This window comes from Saccoglossus kowalevskii, chromosome 2 (genome assembly GCF_978046115.1).
Source record: "Saccoglossus kowalevskii chromosome 2, keSacKowa6.1, whole genome shotgun sequence".
Lineage (NCBI taxonomy): Eukaryota > Metazoa > Hemichordata > Enteropneusta > Harrimaniidae > Saccoglossus > Saccoglossus kowalevskii.
The window spans coordinates 35,209,595-35,231,471 of record NC_140642.1 but is presented as its reverse complement, the minus strand read 5'-3'; the positions used below and the strand labels follow the sequence as shown (position 1 = coordinate 35,231,471).

The 21,877-nt window shown below is 35.2% G+C and overlaps 1 protein-coding gene across 1 annotated transcript; it reads left to right on the top strand.

Annotated features, from left to right (window-relative positions):
- Positions 1-7,663: 7,663 nt before the first annotated feature.
- LOC102808181 (uncharacterized) lies at positions 7,664-21,247 on the top strand. The gene is made up of 2 exons (XM_006817650.3): positions 7,664-8,160; positions 18,555-21,247. Exons 1-2 carry the CDS (start codon positions 7,840-7,842, stop codon positions 18,561-18,563), a joined length of 330 nt encoding a protein of 109 aa, XP_006817713.1. The 5' UTR covers positions 7,664-7,839; the 3' UTR covers positions 18,564-21,247.
- The last annotated feature ends 630 nt before the right edge of the window (positions 21,248-21,877 follow it).

Here is a 21,877-nt window from a genome sequence, read left to right as displayed (position 1 = left end):
CCACATTGATAAATTATATATACATATATAAACTAGCCTTATGGATGTGTATCTTACAAAGAATTCTGCGCCTGACTACTGACTTTAAATAAAGTAAATAAAAATAGATGACATATTAAGAAAATGCAATATCACCAGTATAACAAATGAATGCTCTCCATACTTTGTGTACCAATATATGGCTCTTTCTTTTTTAAGTGATCTAATATATGTAACTAATATTATTCATACATTTTTGGAAGGGACTTGTCTATTGAAATATTTGCACTACGTAAAGCGCAAGATAGCATAGATTATGATGTATATTTTAAGTTCTTAAACTTTCCCTGTAAATGTTTATTTAATCATTTTTGTACAAGACAGGTGGGAATAGGTCTGTCTTTCAGAACGGTCGAGGTACAATACATGTAACTTTTAATTGTACGGGCAGTGAAATAATAACAATTCACTGTAATTCATTGCATTTAAATGTAATATAGAGAATAAATTACGCCGCTCAGACGTGATCGTGACAGTGACCTACCGCAAATGTGTTGTTTATTTATAATTATATACATATCTGGTGTAGACCTCATTCGGCCAGACACATACCAATTACGGTATAGAGGTACTGAGACCAACCCAAAGGAATACAAACCAGCTTCGCATAGATAGTTGAGCGTTTTTCCTAAAAAGCAACAGCAATGGCGCAGGTTGTCGGAGTGTCCACCAATACACCGTCTCCGGTCGGGTTGTCAGCACAAATAAATTATGTTGCATTTCTATCAAGAATACAATTACTATGGCGGCACGGCAATACGTCACCGGCCAGTGACTGCAAGCCACTAGCATGAGAAAGCTTTACAATGTCGTGATACATAATATAAATCATGATATAATACGATAAAATATGTGTTTACCATATATTTGAAATTTATGATTATAATACGGTATAATATACGCCCAAAACACGCAGGTTATCATAAATGATTTTATTACATCGTTTGAAAACAAAACGCGTACATGCTATAGCTATAGTAACATATGTCCTCCGAACGAAATTGAGCTTCCCCTAGCCTAGGTGGATACATTTATATTAAGTTCTAAAAAGTGATTATAAAATGTCACATATAATTGTATCAAACACTGTCAAATGTTTGCGATTATTGAGTAATACGTACGTGGTTGCGCCTCTACTATTTCATAATGATGTTTAAATGTTATAAAAGTGTCTCTCAAATAAATATAACTCTTTAAAATGTGCGGGTAATTTCATTCCCATCATACCCGTACACGTATACTTGTTTTATTAATAAAAACATCGTTTATAGAGAAATGTTTAAATTTATCATGATGAAATACCTCACTAATTTATTTATTTATTAACACACAACATCCCCCGGAGGGGATGAAACGGGTTACAAATCAGATATTAGTAAAAGAAAAATAACTACATAAAAAGTAACAAAAAAGCATAAAAAAGAAGATAAAAATTAAAAGCATATTCTTCCAGACGTCCGTCTTTATTTTGAATCCAAGCAAACCAAAACATGAATACAGGTATAACAATCAAACCTACTGAATATTCATTTATTAACGCATGACATGGGGGTATGTTACGTAACACCGAGAATCACGAAAATCTGAGCATCGACAATGAATCATTGCCATCCTAAATCTAGTAAGTGATTAGATGATGATGTCACTTCCGGGAATAAAAAAAAACAACGCAGCTGAGATCTATAGATACTTGCATTTATCGGATGGCGTATTCCGCTGATTTTCAGTGATTTCCTGTTAATAAGTAACTAGCACTACTAACAAGCACCTTATCTCTGGAGTGGCATTTTAAAATAACGTTTGAGCATGGTAAAAGAAAACAATGTACCCGATAGCATCCATAATTCGCAGAACAAAACACCGAACGTCAACTACTCGTCGGGTACGGCTGGCGGCGCTGACAAAAGAGTGAACAACATGGCGACGAACATGAAAAACAACAAGAAATGGGTGCGGTTAGCGACAGTTTTCGCTTATGTGCTCTCAGTTTCGTTAGCTGCAATAATACTAGCAATATACTACAGTTTCTTCTGGAAAGGTGAGATGACATATAATGCAACAGGAGGCACCGACACCGGAGATGAAACTGCAAGTTTAACAACTCCGTCAGGAATACCCGCAAGCAAGGATTTATAGGAATGAGTGTATGCAAGTCTGTAATATGCAGTAGAAATTTTACGAGAATTGTAGTCACGCAAATTGCGAGAAGATGAACACATCGCACAAAGTGTCAATATGGAAAGTCTTCCACCTTTAACCGCCGTGATCGTGGTCTCAGACTACTAATGAACAGAGTCGAGCAACACCTATTGTTAAATCTGGATTACCAGAGGTCCTATATATCGCGTGCATTTCATTAGCGGAAGATGTGGAACGTACTCGTTACTTGTGTATGTGGTCCAACTAAAGACACTGTAATACATATACAGGCAACTGCGGTCTTTTCTTTAATGCAACCATATACCTTAATATGTTTTAAGATCTATAATGCAACGTTCTCTGAGATACGAATGTGATTCGAAACGTACGACGATCACGATCACGTTCAAATATTCCAAAAGTTACAAAAATATTCAAAATCCAAGAAAACAGTAATTATGGTGGACGAATGTCCAAACAAAATATTGCTAAACACGCTTTATAGTTCAAATGCCCAAATAGTGAAGATGTTCGTTTAAGGTTTTCATCCCGGTGAGAAATTTTGTTATAAAAAAATATTGTGTGGCACTGGGCGAGGTATAAGTACAGTTATACGACAACCACTTCCCATTACTTTTATTTTGGTATTTTCAGATGAACAAAATACAGAAAATATTATCAAGTTGTGGATAGCAAACAACTCTTAATGTATATATATACCATGAAAGGACGTTTTCGTTTTAGTAGTTTGATATCCAGGAATTATAATTTTATCCTAAAAAAACATATGACATATCAAATAAAAGTTTTTATATGGAATAATAGTATTCAACAGTATTGTCCTTTTCAATCTTTCACTTCGCGATTTTTAGGAATTACAACTTGAAACTTTAAGTAATCCATTCTCGCAATGCATTATACTCAAGGTATTGGATGTGCAAATTATGCTCTGTCATAACGAGTAGAAACAAAAATAACATTTTTAATTAAAAAACTGTAGTTGTGGCAATTGTCATTATTACTCGTTCTAATCCATTCATTAAATCTCTTTTATCTCCACGATTAAATCTACCAGTTTGCCTTAGCAGACCTGGTCTCGGACATTGCTTAACAAGGGTTTTCGATTTGAAACCGTAGACCACGACGTTTTTATTCATAAGCAATACTTATTTCCTAATACAATTCTGTATCGGCAATGAGTTTGAGAATGGTGAATTGCTGAAAAACACACGTATCGTCGAAACACTCAAACGTGTGACCAAAACTGATGGCAGTTTTCACGTGTACGAGTCACCAATAGAGGACGTTCAATCAACAAAATGTCCTGGTATAACCATGAACCACGCCACGATGTTAATTGGAAGTTCCACATAACACAATTTTGAAAACTAGTTGCCACTAAAGTTGGGGAAATATCCGAAATCAGACATTATATTCTCAGTTAATTTCTGTGCACATACTATTCCTCTCAATATCTTGACATATCTTTATTTATTTATTTATTTATTTATTTATTTATTTATTTATTTATTTATTTATTTATTTATTTATTTATTTATTTATTTATTTATTTATTTATTTATTTATTTATTTATTTATTTATTTATTTATTTATTTATTTATTTATTTATTTATTTATTTATTTATTTATTTATTTATTTATTTATTTATTTATTTATTTATTTATTTATTTATTTATTTATTTATTTATTTATTTATTTATTTATTTATTTATTTATTTATTTATTTATTTATTTATTTATTTATTTATTGTTCCTTGACCCAAGTTAAAATGCAATGAAATTGGAATTCCCTACGAAATATACCACGAACAGATCACTCTTTCAATTTATTTATTCATTGCTTGTTTATTTATCCAAATCAAAATAAAATGTCTTGATTGGTATGAATACTGGAAATAGATAAGACCCAAATCAGATTGGTAATCAGAATGTTAGTTCTCAACAAGAAAGCAACAAAGTAATCAGATTAGTCTCTCAGGTGTTAGGATTGGAAAATGATATTATATCAACTCACTCGTAGCATTATAACTTATTGAAGTAATTCGAATCCACCGAATCCCCAAGTATGTTCCTAAATTTGCGTATTATGTTTTTGAATCTTGGAATTTATAAATATTTATAAATAAGAAGGAAACGTGTGGTATCATAACTCAGTATAGCAGAAAGAGGGAAGTCGGGAACCTAACGACATACTTGGTAGACCCAGATATCAAGACGAGGGAATTCATTCATTCTGGAATGGGAATCACGATGTTCACGTTACAAGACTCTGAACCTATATGTCTGCCTGCCCGTCACATTATTACAACCCTAACATAATTACCATACACTTCACACTGATGACGTCGTGTAAAGGAGTTAGCCAATCAGTGGAGGTCAGTTGATGACAACACCAGGGCACTGTTGTCGCACATAACATCTTCTAATATCTTTGTATAAACAATATATTTTATGTACATACTGTATATGTGATAATTCGTTTAATGATCAAAGATTGTGATAGGCATGTATGTACTTGTTTCAAGAATAAAATTACACCCATATTTGAAACGAAAAAGAGAGTTGTACAGGATTGTGACTTGAATACTCCCTCTAGATAATGAATTACTAAATCCTATAAAATAAGTTCACTGTTAATCTCAGAAACAAAAAGATGGCCTACAAAATGCACTAGTTTAAATAGTTTTAATAGTTTAGAGGTTCATTGTCATAAATGTAAACTCCAGGTAAATGAACACTGACAAAAACAAACAAATTCTATTATGATGAATTAATATTACCTGTGTAGAAATGCACAATTACCTGGGTATAAATATAAAGTCAAATGGATGCTACACTGAAGCCAAGCAAAATTTAGCAGATAAAGCAGCCCGAGCAATGTATTCATTAAAACAGTTTCTACCATCAGAAACAAATTGTAGAACTTTCTTCCATCTTTTTAAAAGGTGTATTCAGCCAATATTATTGTACGGGTCTGGAATCTAGGGAAATGATAAATTTCAAGACAAGTCGTTAACAGAAAAGACGCAATTGACATTTTTACAAACAACTACTATGATTGAGACAAATTTTGGCAAATATTGCATGCAGAGCCTACGTGAAATGTATAGCGTCACGGTGATGTGTGTTTTGTTGAGTAGTTGAATAAAGATGGAGATGTTGACTGATGTTGGCGGAGCTTAGACTCTGCCCGGGAGGCATTGAACTGAATATATTGCGTTAATAGTTATTGAAATGAACGAGTTGCTATTCTCGAGATTCATTGCCAGGATTTGACAAACGGAGAACAATTCCGAGTAACCAAGAGATGACGACGAGAAGGACGAATTCTCCGTCGCATATACGTGCATGAGACTCATGTCCAACAAGACGCAGTTACCACGGTTGTGGTGCTGGTTATTTGTACTTTTGTGATAGTCTACTTACAAATTAACATTCAATAACTTTGGTGTAAATACAATTAGCATATTACTTTTCCAGAAATTAGATCATTTTCAGCTAATACATCAAATTTATTTTCTTTTGTTATTACATATAGTTTTTTGTTAGTATTTGTATTACCAACTTCAATAATGTGCATCTCAAAAATCAGCGCTACCAGTGTGTATGAATGTTTGGAATTAATTTTTAATTGATTTAATTAATATTTTCTATCTATTTCATGTTTCAAATTTCTCAACACCGTCCGTCTCAAGTTTTCTTTGATATTAAGGTTCAATCCTTTTAAAACTAAAGTCCACTTTTGTCATCTTTCGTAAAAGACAACTATGGGAAATCATAGATGCAATATATTGCACCACATATTTGGCGGGTTCATGCTAGATCTTGAAACCGTAAAAAAAAAAACTTGGTGTGAAAAAATAACTCTGATATTTATCCAGCTTCAAAAAAATATATGCAAAGTTGATCAATGGGAAAAACATAATAATAATAATCAATAACAAAAACCAAGTCCTCAAATATAGTGGTCTGTCCCTAAATGATAGTGTGAATGCATTAATTATTCAATGGGTTTTAATTTTGCTATTTTCGTTGATTAGGAATTGGTCATTTAATTCGGCGGGGGTCGGCAGATTCCTTTTTGCCAGCTGTAAATCTCAGTTGACCCTCCCCCTATCAAATAAAAAAAAGTATTTTAAAACATGCTGACCCCCCTGAAAAAACAAAGAAACATTAACAGTTTTGGCTCTGACATGATTACAAAATGTATTAAAATATCATGGTTTGCCATAATTTTGACATAATTTTTAGTGTTTGCATTTAATAGACCTTAGGAGGGGAGGGGAAGCATAAAGCCAAAAAACAACTACAGAAACTTTAGAAAGGCTGCAGGAAGGAGGGGGGTATCTATTCTGCTAAAAATAGTAAATAATTGCGAAGCTGTGGAGTACTCACTTGATAAACGTCCTTATAAGATAGGAAAAGAAGATTTGAATCTAGGCGGTTTGAATTTAAAATATCTTTCATATCTTATAGACCAGGAATGCTTTACATCTGTGCTTATGAAAACAAAGGGAACTTTGATTTTTGCTTAAATTTGTGTTGGGTTTTGGTATTTTACAGAGCTAAACATGCATATTTACAAGTTGAAAAAACTATTTATTTATTTTTCATCATTTATTTTAATTTATATAACAACATTTTCACAAATTTAACTTTTTTGATTTGCTGAACAAAAACTGTCACAGCTCTTTGTACTAATTGCTGTGTTGTCTTTCCGTCTCCTGTTATAATTGGATAAATCCAGTAAATATCTTATACAATGGTGACTTCAGACTTTAAATAAAATAATCTGATATCAGCAGCCCATGGGATCATGTGTTTACAACTTAACAGTATAATTGGGGTTCAAGCCGCATTGCATAATCTGTTAGTTATTTGGCAACTTCAACCCTAAAATATTTAGCCTATAACTTTTTTTCATCAAAAAATGTATAGGCAATATAGGTGATAGTTATTATTGAGAACACATTTGTACGATTAACTTTTTTATCTTTTGTTCTGAAATAAATTTTAAAAAAATATACGCATAAGCGCGTTTGTGAATTCCTAAAAACATGGTGACCCCCTATTCACGATATTAAAAACAGGGTGACTCCCCCTATTTGCAAAATCAAAAACAGGGTTAACCCCCCTACTGATCGACCGACCCACCCCAGGCCGAAGTAACTGTCCGAACCCTTAGTGAAATAAGCTAAATGGAATTCACATGTTATCATGTTAAACAGTAGAGCTCATTGTTTCACCAGCAAAACTCCATAAATATGCTCAAAACAGTGAAATCAAATACCAGAGAAAACAGGGTGTTCTGTGCAGTAATTTAAGCGCATTTTTACATTTGTCCCACTCAACATAATAATGAATTTCAGAGCCCATAAAGCAAAATATGTAGGTTCAACAATGAATCCTCGGTGTCCTCATAATTAATGAGAACGAGGACGAATCCGATGATGTCACTTCCGCGAGTAAAAAATACACACACAAACGCAGCTGAGATCCTGTATAGATCATAGATGCTTGCAGTTATCGCACAGCGTATTTCGTTGTTTATCAGCGAGAGATTTCATGTTAATAAGTAACTAACACTTATTGACAAGCACCTTATCACTGGAGTGGCGATTTTAAATAACGTTTGAGCATGGTAAAAGAAAACAATATGCCCGATAGCATCCATAATTCGCAGAACAAAACACCGAACGTCAACTACTCGTCGGGTACGGCTGGCGGCGCTGACAAAAGAGTGAACAACATGGCGACGAACATGAAAACCAACAAGAAATGGGTGCGGTTAGCGACAGTTTTCGCTTATGTGCTCTCAGTTTCGTTAGCTGCAATAATACTAGCAATATACTACAGTTTCTTCTGGAAAGGTGAGATGACATATAATACAACAGAAGGCACGGACACCGGAGAGGAAACTGCAAGTTTAACAACTCCGTCAGGAATACCCGCAACGCAGGTAAGCGTAATTTAATATAGTCTCGTACAAAAAACATAGCAGTTTTGTATTCCGTTGTCAACAATGTCATATGACAGCCGCATTCAAAGTGAAAATCGTAGACAATTTGATTTTTGAAGCAGATGTTGAAACGATAGCATGAGATTTTTTTTGTAATTGCCTGTTAGAATTTTTTTACTAGTTTCTGTATGCGAAGCACAGAGGGGTCGATTGTCGTTGTTCTACTGATATCTCAAAGCGTGTTCATGTTTATTCAAATGAAATTTGATTTATTTGATTATTAATTTTGGTTTTGTTAAATTTTTGAAAATAAATACAAAAAAAAGGTACATGGATTGGCCAACATGTACACATTAGATATAAAGTCAACAGACACAGTCATCAAGATTTTGCAGTTTTGTAAATCGAATACTCTGATCATTAATGTTGGCATGTACACTTGAATACTGTACATAAGAGCCACCCCCACCCCCCACATCCAGTCTGAAAAAAAAAACATTTAGCCAAACTGGTAATTTCCAATCACTGTTTTGTTGTGAATTTCAGCTTTAGTATACAAGTACTGTTAATATGTGTTATATCATTGCGAATAGATAATTCATTCAAAACTTCAAAGTTTAGGTTTTGTTTGTAATGACATTAGGGAAAGTTCAAACTGAAATTTTGCTTTGTACTGTACAAGAAAACACGATTTTGAAATCTGAATATCCTGTGCTGCCAACTCATCTTGAAATGCCTTTTCTTGATGTCATTTGTCATGTATATGTCATTACGACTATACTGTGAACTCGAGAGGGCGTCCTCCATATGACACTTGGCCCCATATATGTACATATAGGTCACGTTTTCATAAAGCAACATGACTGACACTAGTCGATCTTTTCATTTTGACAAAATAAGAGCAATAGCATGCTTCTTGATGGATTCCCATTAAAGTGAATGTCAACTGACTAACTGACTAACACATTACCTAGTGAACGCCTCCATAAATAGCAGATATGAATGAAATAAGACTGTCAGCAGACTATGCACTAAGCTAGTTGCTTAAATAAAAAATTTTAATACATTTTAGCATGAATGCCTCATGACATTGCTAGTGCTGCCAATCGCTTTTCAATCGAATGAGTTCTGTGGTCTGTCCTGAGCTGTATATTTGATGTACATACTGTTGATGATAACATTTGTAGTTAATGGAATGACATTAATTATTTTAATAATAAAACAGGCCATTTAGCCAATTTTTTTTAGCCACTTATTAGTTTAGATTTTTGGTGAATGAGTAACAAGAGCCTTGAAAAATAAAACTTTATGCGAGACTGTTTGTCAACTGTTTGTTCAATTCCAAAATATTTGCTTCATAATCTCTAAAGTTGTGTGTTTAACTTTTCTCAAAATAATCAATTCAGATTTGTTAACCAAAGTTTTTCTGGTGTGGCACATGCGCATGGAATAGCAGTTTTGCAAGATAGCTATCAAATTTGCTACCTAAATTACAAAAGGGCTAACTGACACCCTAGCAACATTCTGCTCACCGAAAATATATCGCTTTAAAGTTTGTTTATCAAACAAAAGTAAATGTACAATTATTTCATCTAAGTCAACAGTTATTAATTACTTTGGCAATAAGTCCAAACAAAGGTAATTCTCATATTCATATGCAATTGCATCTTCCAACCCTACTAGTATGCTATAAATGGTATGCCCAGTCTAGACTCTCTGTACAGCGCGAAATATAAACTCGTTTTAGGAATGCAAGTGTTTCGCAACATTTTCTAGACAAGTTAAAGGATTTAAGCATTTAAGAAATTATAAGCTATGATTTGGTTTATAGTGAAATATCAAAAAAGGAAGGCATGCTACAATAGGTATAGCCGTGGTTTTGTGGCACTGTGGTCCGGGTAGGGCTTCGTCTGACCGTAAAACTGTTGCGTCGGTGTACAGGACGGACCCTAACAATGCGGTGCCACTCTTTATTCGCATAGTGGTAAACATAAAGAGAGTATATATTTCTGTACACCGTCCCGTGAAACTGGCTTGAAGAACAAAATTGATTTTTCGATTTCAACCAAACAAAATTCTGTCAAGGGAGGATTACATTCTACTGATTCGGCAACAACTTGGATTTGTTATGTCTTTATTTTAAAATTTATTTTAAACCCTTTTTGATAAAAAAAAAATATTTGATGCTGTGCAATTTCTGCCAGACTTTGTCTACTTAAGAACAATGAAATAACACTGTCTTGTGTTTTCTGGGATGCATTTTTACAGCAACTACTGAGTAGAACTACTGAATACAAGTTTATCTTTTGAGTTCCGGGGTTTCCCCAACCAACCTGCCTTGGGAGAGTGGTCTTTCCACAGGGAGCACAGGTTTATGAAAATCGATATTATGTATTTTAACAACAATTTGGCGTACAAATTCTTTTCATTTCAAATAAATAGTTTAATATGTGAATTACTACATTGATTGTGTACATTAATAAGGCACATTATGCATTTATCAAGTTTATTTATGCGTGTTCTCATCCAACCTTTCAGATAACGATACGGTCGAAATCCCACACAATCCCAAACCGTTCTTCCAAGTGTACGTGCCAAGGTTTTTGCAAATCAGTTAGCTAGTTTGCTAATTAGGTAGCAAATTTGATAGCCATCTTGCAAAACTGTAGTTCTATGCGCATGTGCGCCACCAGTAAGTGACTTGTGAGATTCAACAGGCTGTGTTTGATTGCACAAATATTGACATGTTTACATGTAATGATAACTTACAAATCCTAAAACTTGCTGTGAAATTGAATCTCATTCATTGGAATTCCTGACCGTAGATATTGAATTATCAAAGATTTTGCCTCTCTAAAATTATCATTATGGCAATAAAAATATTACAAGATGGATATAACTATTACATGATGAATATGTATGTTTTCCCCTCTAATTTTGATCAAGGATGGTGGCTAATTTACATACTGTTAGTGTGGAATACTTTATTTTAGCTGGAATTAATTTTCACTGAAAAGGCGTTTTGTATGGAATTTATTTTCACTGATTTCCGATGAGTTTAATGTGAAATATAGCAAAAAAAAGTATATTTGCTGGATTTTATTTTCACGAAATCATCCCTTCAGCGAAAATAAATTCCAAGCGAAAAAAAAGTATTCTACAGTAAAAATTAACACATAATTTACATAATTTATTCATATTTTTTTCATTTTTCGTATTATGTTTAGTTTTATTATTTAGAGCGAAAACACAAATCATGGCCTAAATAATTTAAACAAGAAAATCAATATTATTAAAAAGTAGACAACTGCTGTCTGTTGTACAAAAATAGTGGCAAAATATGTAAGGCCAAAAAAAAAATTGTTTTGTTGCCTCCAGTGACCGACCAAATATTATGAAATATCGGGTCGCGTTTTTTTTTTTCCATATACCCCTGGCTATTTCTGATACCCTTAGTTTTCACGAGTTTAAAAAAAAAAAAAAAGTCTGACCGACCGACCCCAATTTTTCAATTTTCCGACTAATGAAGGATTCTCGGTTATTTAACAACAATTACAACTGCACTGTTTAAAATATCCCTGGCTATAGTGGAAACTGAACATTGTGACGATCATGGAAGTCTTTAATCAAATCGAAAAGGATCTACCCACAATTTCAGTTGTCTTGACGTAGCGTTATGATTAGAGTGCCCCCAATGGCAGATAGGCTACAGTCTGTGAATAAGGTAGATCAAAAGGGCACCCGCCATGATGGAAAGCAACCTGAACCTTCTGATACATTTTTGTTATTGGAATATTGTTTTCAACATCAGCTATGGCATGATCAGTGAATTACAAAGACTTGCAACTTACAACAAGTACATGCCATCCAAATAAACTTAGCACCTTCTGACTTCTATTGGTTATGACTTAAAAGAATAGAGAGGACGCATCTCATAGAACAATAACTGCAGAAATCATAGACAATTTAGTAAAGGTGTGGAAATCAAGCATGTCAGGCAAGCATGGTGGTCTCTCCGAGCAGCACGGCAATACCACGTTTTTGTGACCTGGGGAGAACACTGGTAATTTTACAGCACATAGGAAAAAGCATTGTTGATGGGAGAATTACAAAGGCAATCACTGAAATTACAATTCCAGGGATAGACATTAATTAGGAAAGATGCTCATTGCAAAGTATTTAATTAAAAAATATTTTTTTTTTCAATTTTCTTTTCACATATACCTTATGTTTTAGGCATTTGAAATCGGGGTGGAGTGGAATATCAAGAAATTTAGTGAATATTTTTTTTAATCACATTTTTTTGCAATTCTATCGCATTATGCAATTATTGTTGGATATTTATTTTATTTTCATTCTAAAAATCTTGGAGCCTATCCTAGCTTAAGATCTGTGCCAATTTATTTAGTACCTACATTTGTACTACTGCGGTGGTGCAATATCTTCTGATTCTAGATGACAGGTTATTAATCACAAAACAGGGTGATTGTAACATTGCAGACAATCTACATGCTTCTATTTAATAATTTATGCAAATCATATTCAAGTAATTAACAAAGATGCCTAATATTAAAATAGAAGAAATCATCCTCTCATTGGTAGTTCCCTAAATATAAAGTGTCAAACTCAAACAATGGATTGAACTCCTTTTCTATAATATTTATTAGTTTGCAGAATATATATACCGGTACCACATTTTGTGACTAAGCTTACAAATACTCAGGCATAGATAAAAAATAAGTTTGATAAATAAACTGTAAACTAATCCTCACATAGTGTGTTATATTAGTATGTTAAATGGTTCATTGGTCTTAGGTTACTTCACAAAAATATGTTCATTTTGGTGACTTGTTTATTGTTTTTAATAACAAAACTTAGTAATATTTATCTCTAAATTTGGGAAGTTACTTGTTTACATACTGATAAAGGAATGCAATTGAAATTCTGAGAAACATAAATATCCTGCATGTTTTAAGGAAAGGAGTGTCTAGACAGAACACACAGAGAGACTACTAGTATGTAGCCATGAATTCCAATACATTTGGTTGATGTTAATTACTTTAAATGCAAGAAATCACACTAGTTGTTGGTATGTGCCACCAGCTTGATGAAAGATTCCCACTGATAAAATATTATACTAGCTGTACCTTTGATAAGATCCCAATCATTGTTTTTGTAAATTATCAAACTAAACAAACTGTTGAACTGAATACATTTCCCCATTGATTTCAGCAAGATTGTAATTTTTGGAAGATAAACTGATTATTGAAGAAGAATTTAAGCTCATTGGCGAAATAGTTTACCCATTCATGCTACATCTTGTCTCAAATGTATTAGCTACATACGGTAACTGTACATGACTTGGCCAAGTGTGGGGTACCCATAACATCAACAACAGAAGGTGAAGCTATACTTTTCAGATCCTGATGGAGATTCATGGCATGCATGGGTTAAAGCATTGGTATAATTTTTATCTGTATTTGTCAGGCAATAGTATGTCAATGACAACACAGCATGTTTGAATCTCATTGCTTTCACCCATATATATCATTTTGATATCAGAAGATGCAACTTGCTGTAGGATAGATTTATTCATGCTACAAGTCACAAATTCAAACACAATGAAACATTGGCAGTGGAATTATGAATTGTATTGTTATCCATAACGATCCTAATTCAGACTGTTGTCTCCTCTTCATTGTTATGCTAAATAAGTGAGCTCTACTGTTTATCCTGAAGCTATAAAGTAGAAGGCCCCTGGGAAAACGGCAAATTGACGAAAAATTGGGGGGGGGTTTTCGATACTAGTGTTTTCATCGACTAGCATCGTCCAAATTAACTTGAAAATTGGCCGTTATGCCCGGGGTCACTGATCACTCTTGGGTGCGTTTAGTAAGTGGAACAGCATTCGGCCCTGCGTTTCACATGAATATTGGTCAGTACATTTTGGGGTAACGAAAGTACTAGTATATTCTAAACTAAGTTTCAAGTAAAAACTAAAACAACTGCATTGCGTACCAGCAAATAATCATGGTCGCACAATCCGGTCATGCTGCGTTTCACAATTGTTGATTATTACTATTATGAGTGATTATAATAACGTACAAAAAAAGAAATTCGTTGAATTGTTATGAAATTCAAATAAAATTCAAAACCGTGAGTCAATGAATTCAGTCGCATATAAACGCTCAATGCTGTCGGGTACCCGCCATATCTTTATCTTGAACGAGTTGACCTAATAGGTCAAATCGCTAATTAACCAATCAAAATGCTGGATGATGCCAACGTGTTAAAAATTACCTTAGCTCATTTAAATATGTTAATGTTTTTGAACATAATGCAAAAGAGATTTGCTGATGTTGTAATACAATCTTTTGGCTTGGATTTTGATGGGGAAGCGGCATGATTTTTTTTTTTCAAATAAAAAAATAGTTGTTTTCAAAAGATAAACTGAGCTTTAGAAGAATGCTTTATCATTGTTTACAGTGATAACAGCTCATTGTCGAAACAAAGCTTACCCATTCACGCTAGTAACAATAAACACGCTCTTCAATAAAAACTTAAATGGACCATTTTAGGCATCAGGAAAGATTGAAATGTCCGAAAAATCACGCCAAAATAAACTACGGAACTCATTTCAAAGTGGAGGTACATTAACGTTTGCGACCCTTTTCAGGGCCACTACATCCTTCAGAAAGGGAACTACCGTTATTCACATACCAAACAATTTTGACAGACAACTACGGTAATGGTTGGAGAAGGCTGCTGCTCTATAATGCTATGGGGGGAAATGTCCAATAAATAAGGTGGCCCTGCTCTATAATGCTATGGGGGGAAATGTCCAATAAATTAGGGGGCCCTGCTCTATAATGTTATGGGGGGGGGGGGGGTTCCTGCAATAAATTAGGGGGCCTGCTCTATAGTGCTATGGGGGGAACTGTCCAATAAATTAGGGGGGCTCACTATAATGCTATGGGGGAACTGTGCAATAAATTAGGGGGCCCTGCTCTATAATGCTATGGGGGGAACTGTGCAATAAATTAGGGGGCCCTGCTCTATAATTCTATGGGAAGAACTCTGCAATAAATTCAGGGCGTCCACTCTATAATGCTATGGGGGGAACTGTGCAATAAATCAGAGGGCCTGCTCTATAATGCTATGGGGGGAACTGTGCAATAAATTAGGGGGCCCTGCTCTATAATGCTATGGGGGGAACTGTGCAATAAATTAGGGGGCCCTGCTCTATAATGCTGTAGGGGAACTGTGCAATAAATTAGGGGGCCCTGCTCTATAATGCTATGGGAAGAACTCTGCAGTAAATTAGGGGGCCCACTCTATAGTACTATGGGGGAACTGTGCAATAAATATGGGGGCCCTGCTCTATAATGCTATGGGAAGAACTGTGCAATAAATTCAGGGCGTCCACTCTATAATGCTATGGGGGGAACTGTGCAATAAATCAGAGGGCCTGCTCTATAATGCTATGGGGGGAACTGTGCAATAAATTAGGGGGCCCTGCTCTATAATGCTATGGGGGGAACTGTGCAATAAATTAGGGGGCCCTGCTCTATAATGCTGTAGGGGAACTGTGCAATAAATTAGGGGGCCCTGCTCTATAATGCTATGGGAAGAACTCTGCAGTAAATTAGGGGGCCCACTCTATAGTACTATGGGGGAACTGTGCAATAAATATGGGGGCCCTGCTCTATAATGCTATGGGAAGAACTGTGCAATAAATTAGGTGCCCTGCTCTATAATGCTATGGGGGGAACTGTGCAATAAATTTGGTGGCCCTGCTCTATAATGCTATGGGGGAACTGTGCAATAAATTAGGTGGCCCTGCTCTATAATGCTATGGGGGGAACTGTGCAATAAATTTGGTGGCCTGCTCTATAATGCTATGGGAAGAACTGTGCAATAAATTAGGGGGCCCTGCTTCATAATGCTATGGGGGGGGGGTGTGAACTGTGCAATAAATTTGGGGGCCCTGCTCTATAATGTTATGGGGAGAACTGTGCAATAAATTAGGTGGCCTGCTCTATAATACTATGGGGGGGGGAACTGTGCAATAAATTAGGTGGCCTGCTCTATAATGCTATGGGGGGAACTGTCCAATAAATTAGGGGGCCCTGCTCTATAATGCTATGGGAAGAACTGTGCAATAAATTAGGTGGCCTGCTCTATAATGCTATGGGGGGAACTGTGCAATAAATTAGGTGGCCTGCTCTATAATGCTATGGGGGAACTGTGCAATAAATTTGGTGGCCTGCTCTATAATGCTATGGGAAGAACTGTGCAATAAATTAGGGGGCCCTGCTCTATAATGCTATGGGGGAACTGTGCAATAAATTAGGGGGCCCTGCTCTATAATGCTATGGGGAGAACTGTGCAATAAATTAGGGGGCCCTGCTCTATAGTGCTATGGGGGAACTGTGCAATAAATTAGGGGGCCCTGCTCTATACTGCTATGGGGGGAACTGTGCAATAAATTAGGGGGCCCTGCTCTATAATGCTATGGGGAGAACTGTGCAATAAATTAGGGGGCCCTGCTCTATAATGCTATGGGGGAACTGTGCAATAAATTAGGTGGCCTGCTCTATAATGCTATGGGGAACTGTGCAATAAATTAGGGGGCCCTGCTCTATAATGCTATGGAGAGAACTGTGCAATAAATTTGGTGGCCCTGCTCTATAATGCTATGGGGGGAACTGTGCAATAAATTTGGTGGCCTGCTCTATAATGCTATGGGAAGAACTGTGCAATAAATTAGGGGGCCCTGCTCTATAATGCTATGGGGGGAACTGTGCAATAAATTAGGTGGCCCTGCTCTATAATGCTATGGGGGGAACTGTGCAATAAATTTGGTGGCCTGCTCTATAATGCTATGGGAAGAACTGTGCAATAAATTAGGGGGCCCTGCTTCATAATGCTATGGGGGGGGGGGGGTGAACTGTGCAATAAATTAGGTGGCCTGCTCTATAATGCTATGGGGGGAACTGTGCAATAAATTAGGTGGCCTGCTCTATAATGCTATGGGGGGAACTGTGCAATAAATTTGCTGGCCTGCTCTATAATGCCATGGGGAGAACTGTGCAATAAATTAGGTGGCCTGCTCTATAATGCTATGGGGGGAAATGTGCAATAAATTAGGGGGCCCTGCTCTATAATGCTATGGGGAGAACTGTGCAATAAATTAGGTGGCCTGCTCTATAATGCTATGGGGGAACTGTGCAATAAATTTGGTGGCCTGCTCTATAATGCTATGGGGAGAACTGTGCAATAAATTAGGGGGCCCTGCTCTATAATGCTATGGGGAGAACTGTGCAATAAATTAGGGGGTCCTGCTCTATAATGCTATGGGGAGAACTGTGCAATAAATTAGGGGGCCCTGCTCTATAATGCTATGGGAAGAACTGTGCAATAAATTTGGTGGCCTGCTCTATAATGTTATGGGGGAACTGTGCAATAAATTAGGGGGCCCTGCTCTATAATGCTATGGGAAGAACTGTGCAATAAATTAGGTGGCCTGCTCTATAATGCTATGGGGGAACTGTGCAATAAATTTGGTGGCCTGCTCTATAATGCTATGGGGGAACTGTGCAATAAATTAGGTGGCCCTGCTCTATAATGCTATGGGGAGATCTATGCAATAAATTAGGGGGCCCTGCTCTATAATGCTATTGGGGGGGGGGGAACTGTGCAATAAATAAGGTGGCCCTGCTCTATAATGCTATGGGGGAACTGTGCAATAAATTAGGCGGCCCTGCCTATAATTACACTAATTATACTTCAAAATTGAGATTATGCGTGTATGGTGGTTTTGTATGTTGAGTTACAATTCAGACTGCACCAAGATGATTTTTTAGAGTCTTGTCTGCCAACATGCCTGGACTGATGGCATTGACAAATTTGACTTGTTTCTGATGGACATAATGTTACCAAATTGAGTTTCTACACACATGTACACAAGTGGTAGCTAAAATTAGAGTGCCTTTACACAATTCACTTGTTTAGATGCATGTACATTTATTTATCTTCATAAATTGAGGACAGAGGTGAACCATTGCAATTTTCTACCAGCATTTATGAACCAGTGTTTTACTACTGCTGCTTACATGCAATGCTAACATACAGTTGAATACATATCATATCTTTAGCAAACATTATGCAACCTGTAGGCCTGGTTATTCACTAGCCATCTCTCAAGTTCTTGTGTTGTCAATATAGTTGCCACAGTGCTTTTTCCAAATCAAAGATCACATTCACTGAATTCCCCACTTATCATGATTTTTTTAGTAATTTTAAATGTACCCCATTACTGTTTTATGTACCTACAACATTATTAGCACATGGTAGTTTTTTCTAAGCTCTACTTCTTTTTGCTTTATTTACAGGCTTCTTGAACGTAACTTGCTGACAAGTCTAGAGGAAAAAGGAACATTTGAGATTGCTGAAAGACTAAATAAGAATATATTGCTTACTGGATGTAAATATTGAGAAGACGTGTCTTTAACTTTACATGGAATAATGACTAATATTTATACATATAGAAGACTTTACTAAATCTACTTTTTGTTAAAGAATGAAGAATGTATCAAATAGATCATTAAAAAAAAGTAACCAAAAACTTCAATACATTCGTACCTTGATGTGCCCTGGTGTTTACTGAATACCCAAACACCCACAACTATGTAAGTTACACCAGTGAAAGTTACAATATAGTAAAACAAGGTTTTTTTTGTAATCTGTAAATATGTGATAATTTTTTTACTCAGGAAACTGCCAAAGCTTGTATGTGTACTACAACTGTTAGGTCTGTTGACATTGTGGCAGGTGTGCAAGTATGTGTTACAGTCTAAGGCTAGTAACACACAAACCATGTCTTTTATATTTGTATTTATTCATTTCTAACATGTCTGAAAATTTAAAAAAAATTATAATATCTAATTATGTTTCTTTTTTTCTAAAACTGCCATCAGAAATATTTGTAATCCATTTGTTCAGGCATTCAGGCATTCCTACAAATCTTACTCAAAAATACTTCTTTAAGGTAGTTCTGGGGTATTAGAATGGATATTCAGATTTCCCTGATTTTTACATTATAGTTTAATTTTATGCTGTTCACAAAACTCGCATAAAATATATGGTCACAGAACTACTTTTCACGCAAGAAATTGCTTAACCTTTTCACCACCAGACTTTCTTGCCCAAATTTTTTCTGCACTTTTTGTTTGTTCACAATTTTTCTGGAAATGAACCCTAATTTTTGAGCCAACAGACAAAATTTGAGTCAGTATTTAGTTTTTACACAACAAATTTGGCTATTTTGTCCCAATCTTCTGGAGAAAAGTGTATACTATAAATTGTAATTGTGAGTTTGTGATGAAAAGAGGGAACTGGTGGTGAAAAGGTTAAAAACCATGAAAAGGGTGATATTTGAGCCATTTAACGTTTGTTCTGATGGAGAAAAGATCTTATCATATCTGAAGATATCGCTTGACATACAGTGAAAAAATGGATAATTCTGATTGTCATGAATTATTAGAGGATTCTGGGAATGCTATTTATTTTCTATGAAATAATGCCATATGGATTCCTTTGGAAATTGTTTCAAGGATGCTATTTTTTGGCATTTTGTCGCACGATTTACTCTGAAACCATGATTTTTACGGGTAAAAATACAAAAAAAAAAAGCTATGGTACATGTCCAAATCTATAAGTAGCACTTTTGAAATATTATGATACAATTCTCACCCTATTATGATAGAAATACCCATGAATATCAATTTGTTTCTGTTTTTGCCATCATAGTGCCATTAAAGAGAAAATACAACATATACTTTGTAATCCTAGTTAATCATTTTGTACAAAACTAAGATATTAGTATCACTATTTACATGCAAGAAAGCAATCAATCTATTGGAATACATGTAGTATATGGCATTTGTATCACCATGGAGATACCTGCATGGTATGTCTGGCAATGTTGCATGCTATCCACTTTCATAAACAGTGTGTTCAAAAGTCTTTTTAATTCCATTGTAATGTTAATTAATCTGTAAATTTGTTTGTCATTGATTATAGATATGAGATGGTGAAAAAGATGATGTACCAATAATATTGGTATATGATGAGGGTTGTGGTGATATCGTATTTGTATGAATACAGTAAATGTATCATGAATGTTTATTCCAATGATATATTCAACCCAGCTATTTATAGACTACTGTACAATATCTTTTTACTTGGAATAAATCTGTGAAAATGTACATTTTCCAAAATTTTTACATTAATGTCCTGATTTGCACACAAGCTATCAAAATGTATTATAGTAAACCATTCACCTGGTTTTGTTACCATGGGTTACCGGTATATTGTTTGTTTTTCGGCAAGTATAACACATGAAAATTGGTAAATTTAAAATTTTCAAAATCAATGTGTGTGTGTGCATTGTATCTTTCTGTATGACGAAGGAAAATTTCTTGTGGTTGTAATAACTTAAAACAGTTTTTATCGGATCTTTTCAAACTTAGATATTTTATAAAAGTTTGGAATCTGATGTTTGTCTTGGTAATAATTACGAATTGTATTTGATCATCTGCAAACTTGGAACTTTTATCTAACACTATGAAATGTCAAGCTGGTTTTGGTTTAATCCGATTAAAATAAGATCTTTTTTTTTTATTCTTTTAATTATTCATTCTATTTTAATTTTCTGACTGCGAACATCCAAGTATCCTAACAACCGCTATAGAAGATCTCATTTGTGCGATCTCAAATACCCACATTAGTCAACTAATCAGAGAAGGTCTGTGTTTACTGTATTTGTGATTGGCTATTGAAGTTTGCAAAGGTTGAACAAGATCTCTTTTACAGGTTGTTCAGACTTTTGGGATTTCGTGATCAGACAATTATGATAAATGTTGGGGAAGAAATTGAAGAAAAATAATAAAATCAAACAATGGACTAATTGAATTAGGAAAAAATGCAAGAAAAAACCATTTAAATTTTAATCAGATTGATTTTGGTGTACAATGTAAAGCCTTCAGGTTATCAGTTAAAATAAAACATTTGTTACACGTAGAAATCATCTCCTGCTTGGTGAGTTAATCTATAAACTGCCTGATGGGAGTTTGCCCACCTTTTGTTTTAATCTATAAACTGCCTGATGGGAGTTTGCCCACCTTTTGTTTTAATCTATAAACTGCCTGATGGGAGTTTGCCCACCTTTTGTTTTAATCTATAAACTGCCTGATGGGAGTTTGCCCACCTTTTGTTTTAATCTATAAACTGCCTGATGGGAGTTTGCCCACCTTTTGTTTTAATCTATAAACTGCCTGATGGGAGTTTGCCCACCTTTTGTTTTAATCTATAAACTGCCTGATGGGAGTTTGCCCACCTTTTGTTTTAATCTATAAACTGCCTGATGGGAGTTTGCCCACCTTTTGTTTTAATCTATAAACTGCCTGATGGGAGTTTGCCCACCTTTTGTTTTAATCTATAAACTGCCTGATGGGAGTTTGCCCACCTTTTGTTTTAATCTATAAACTGCCTGATGGGAGTTTGCCCACCTTTTGTTTTAATCTATAAACTGCCTGATGGGAGTTTGCCCACCTTTTGTTTTAATCTATAAACTGCCTGATGGGAGTTTGCCCACCTTTTGTTTTAATCTATAAACTGCCTGATGGGAGTTTGCCCACCTTTTGTTTTAATCTAT

Coding starts and splice junctions, on each gene's coding strand:
- LOC102808181 (XM_006817650.3), top strand. CDS start 7,840: ATGGTAAAAGAAAACAATATGCCCGATAGCATCCATAATTCGCAGAAC.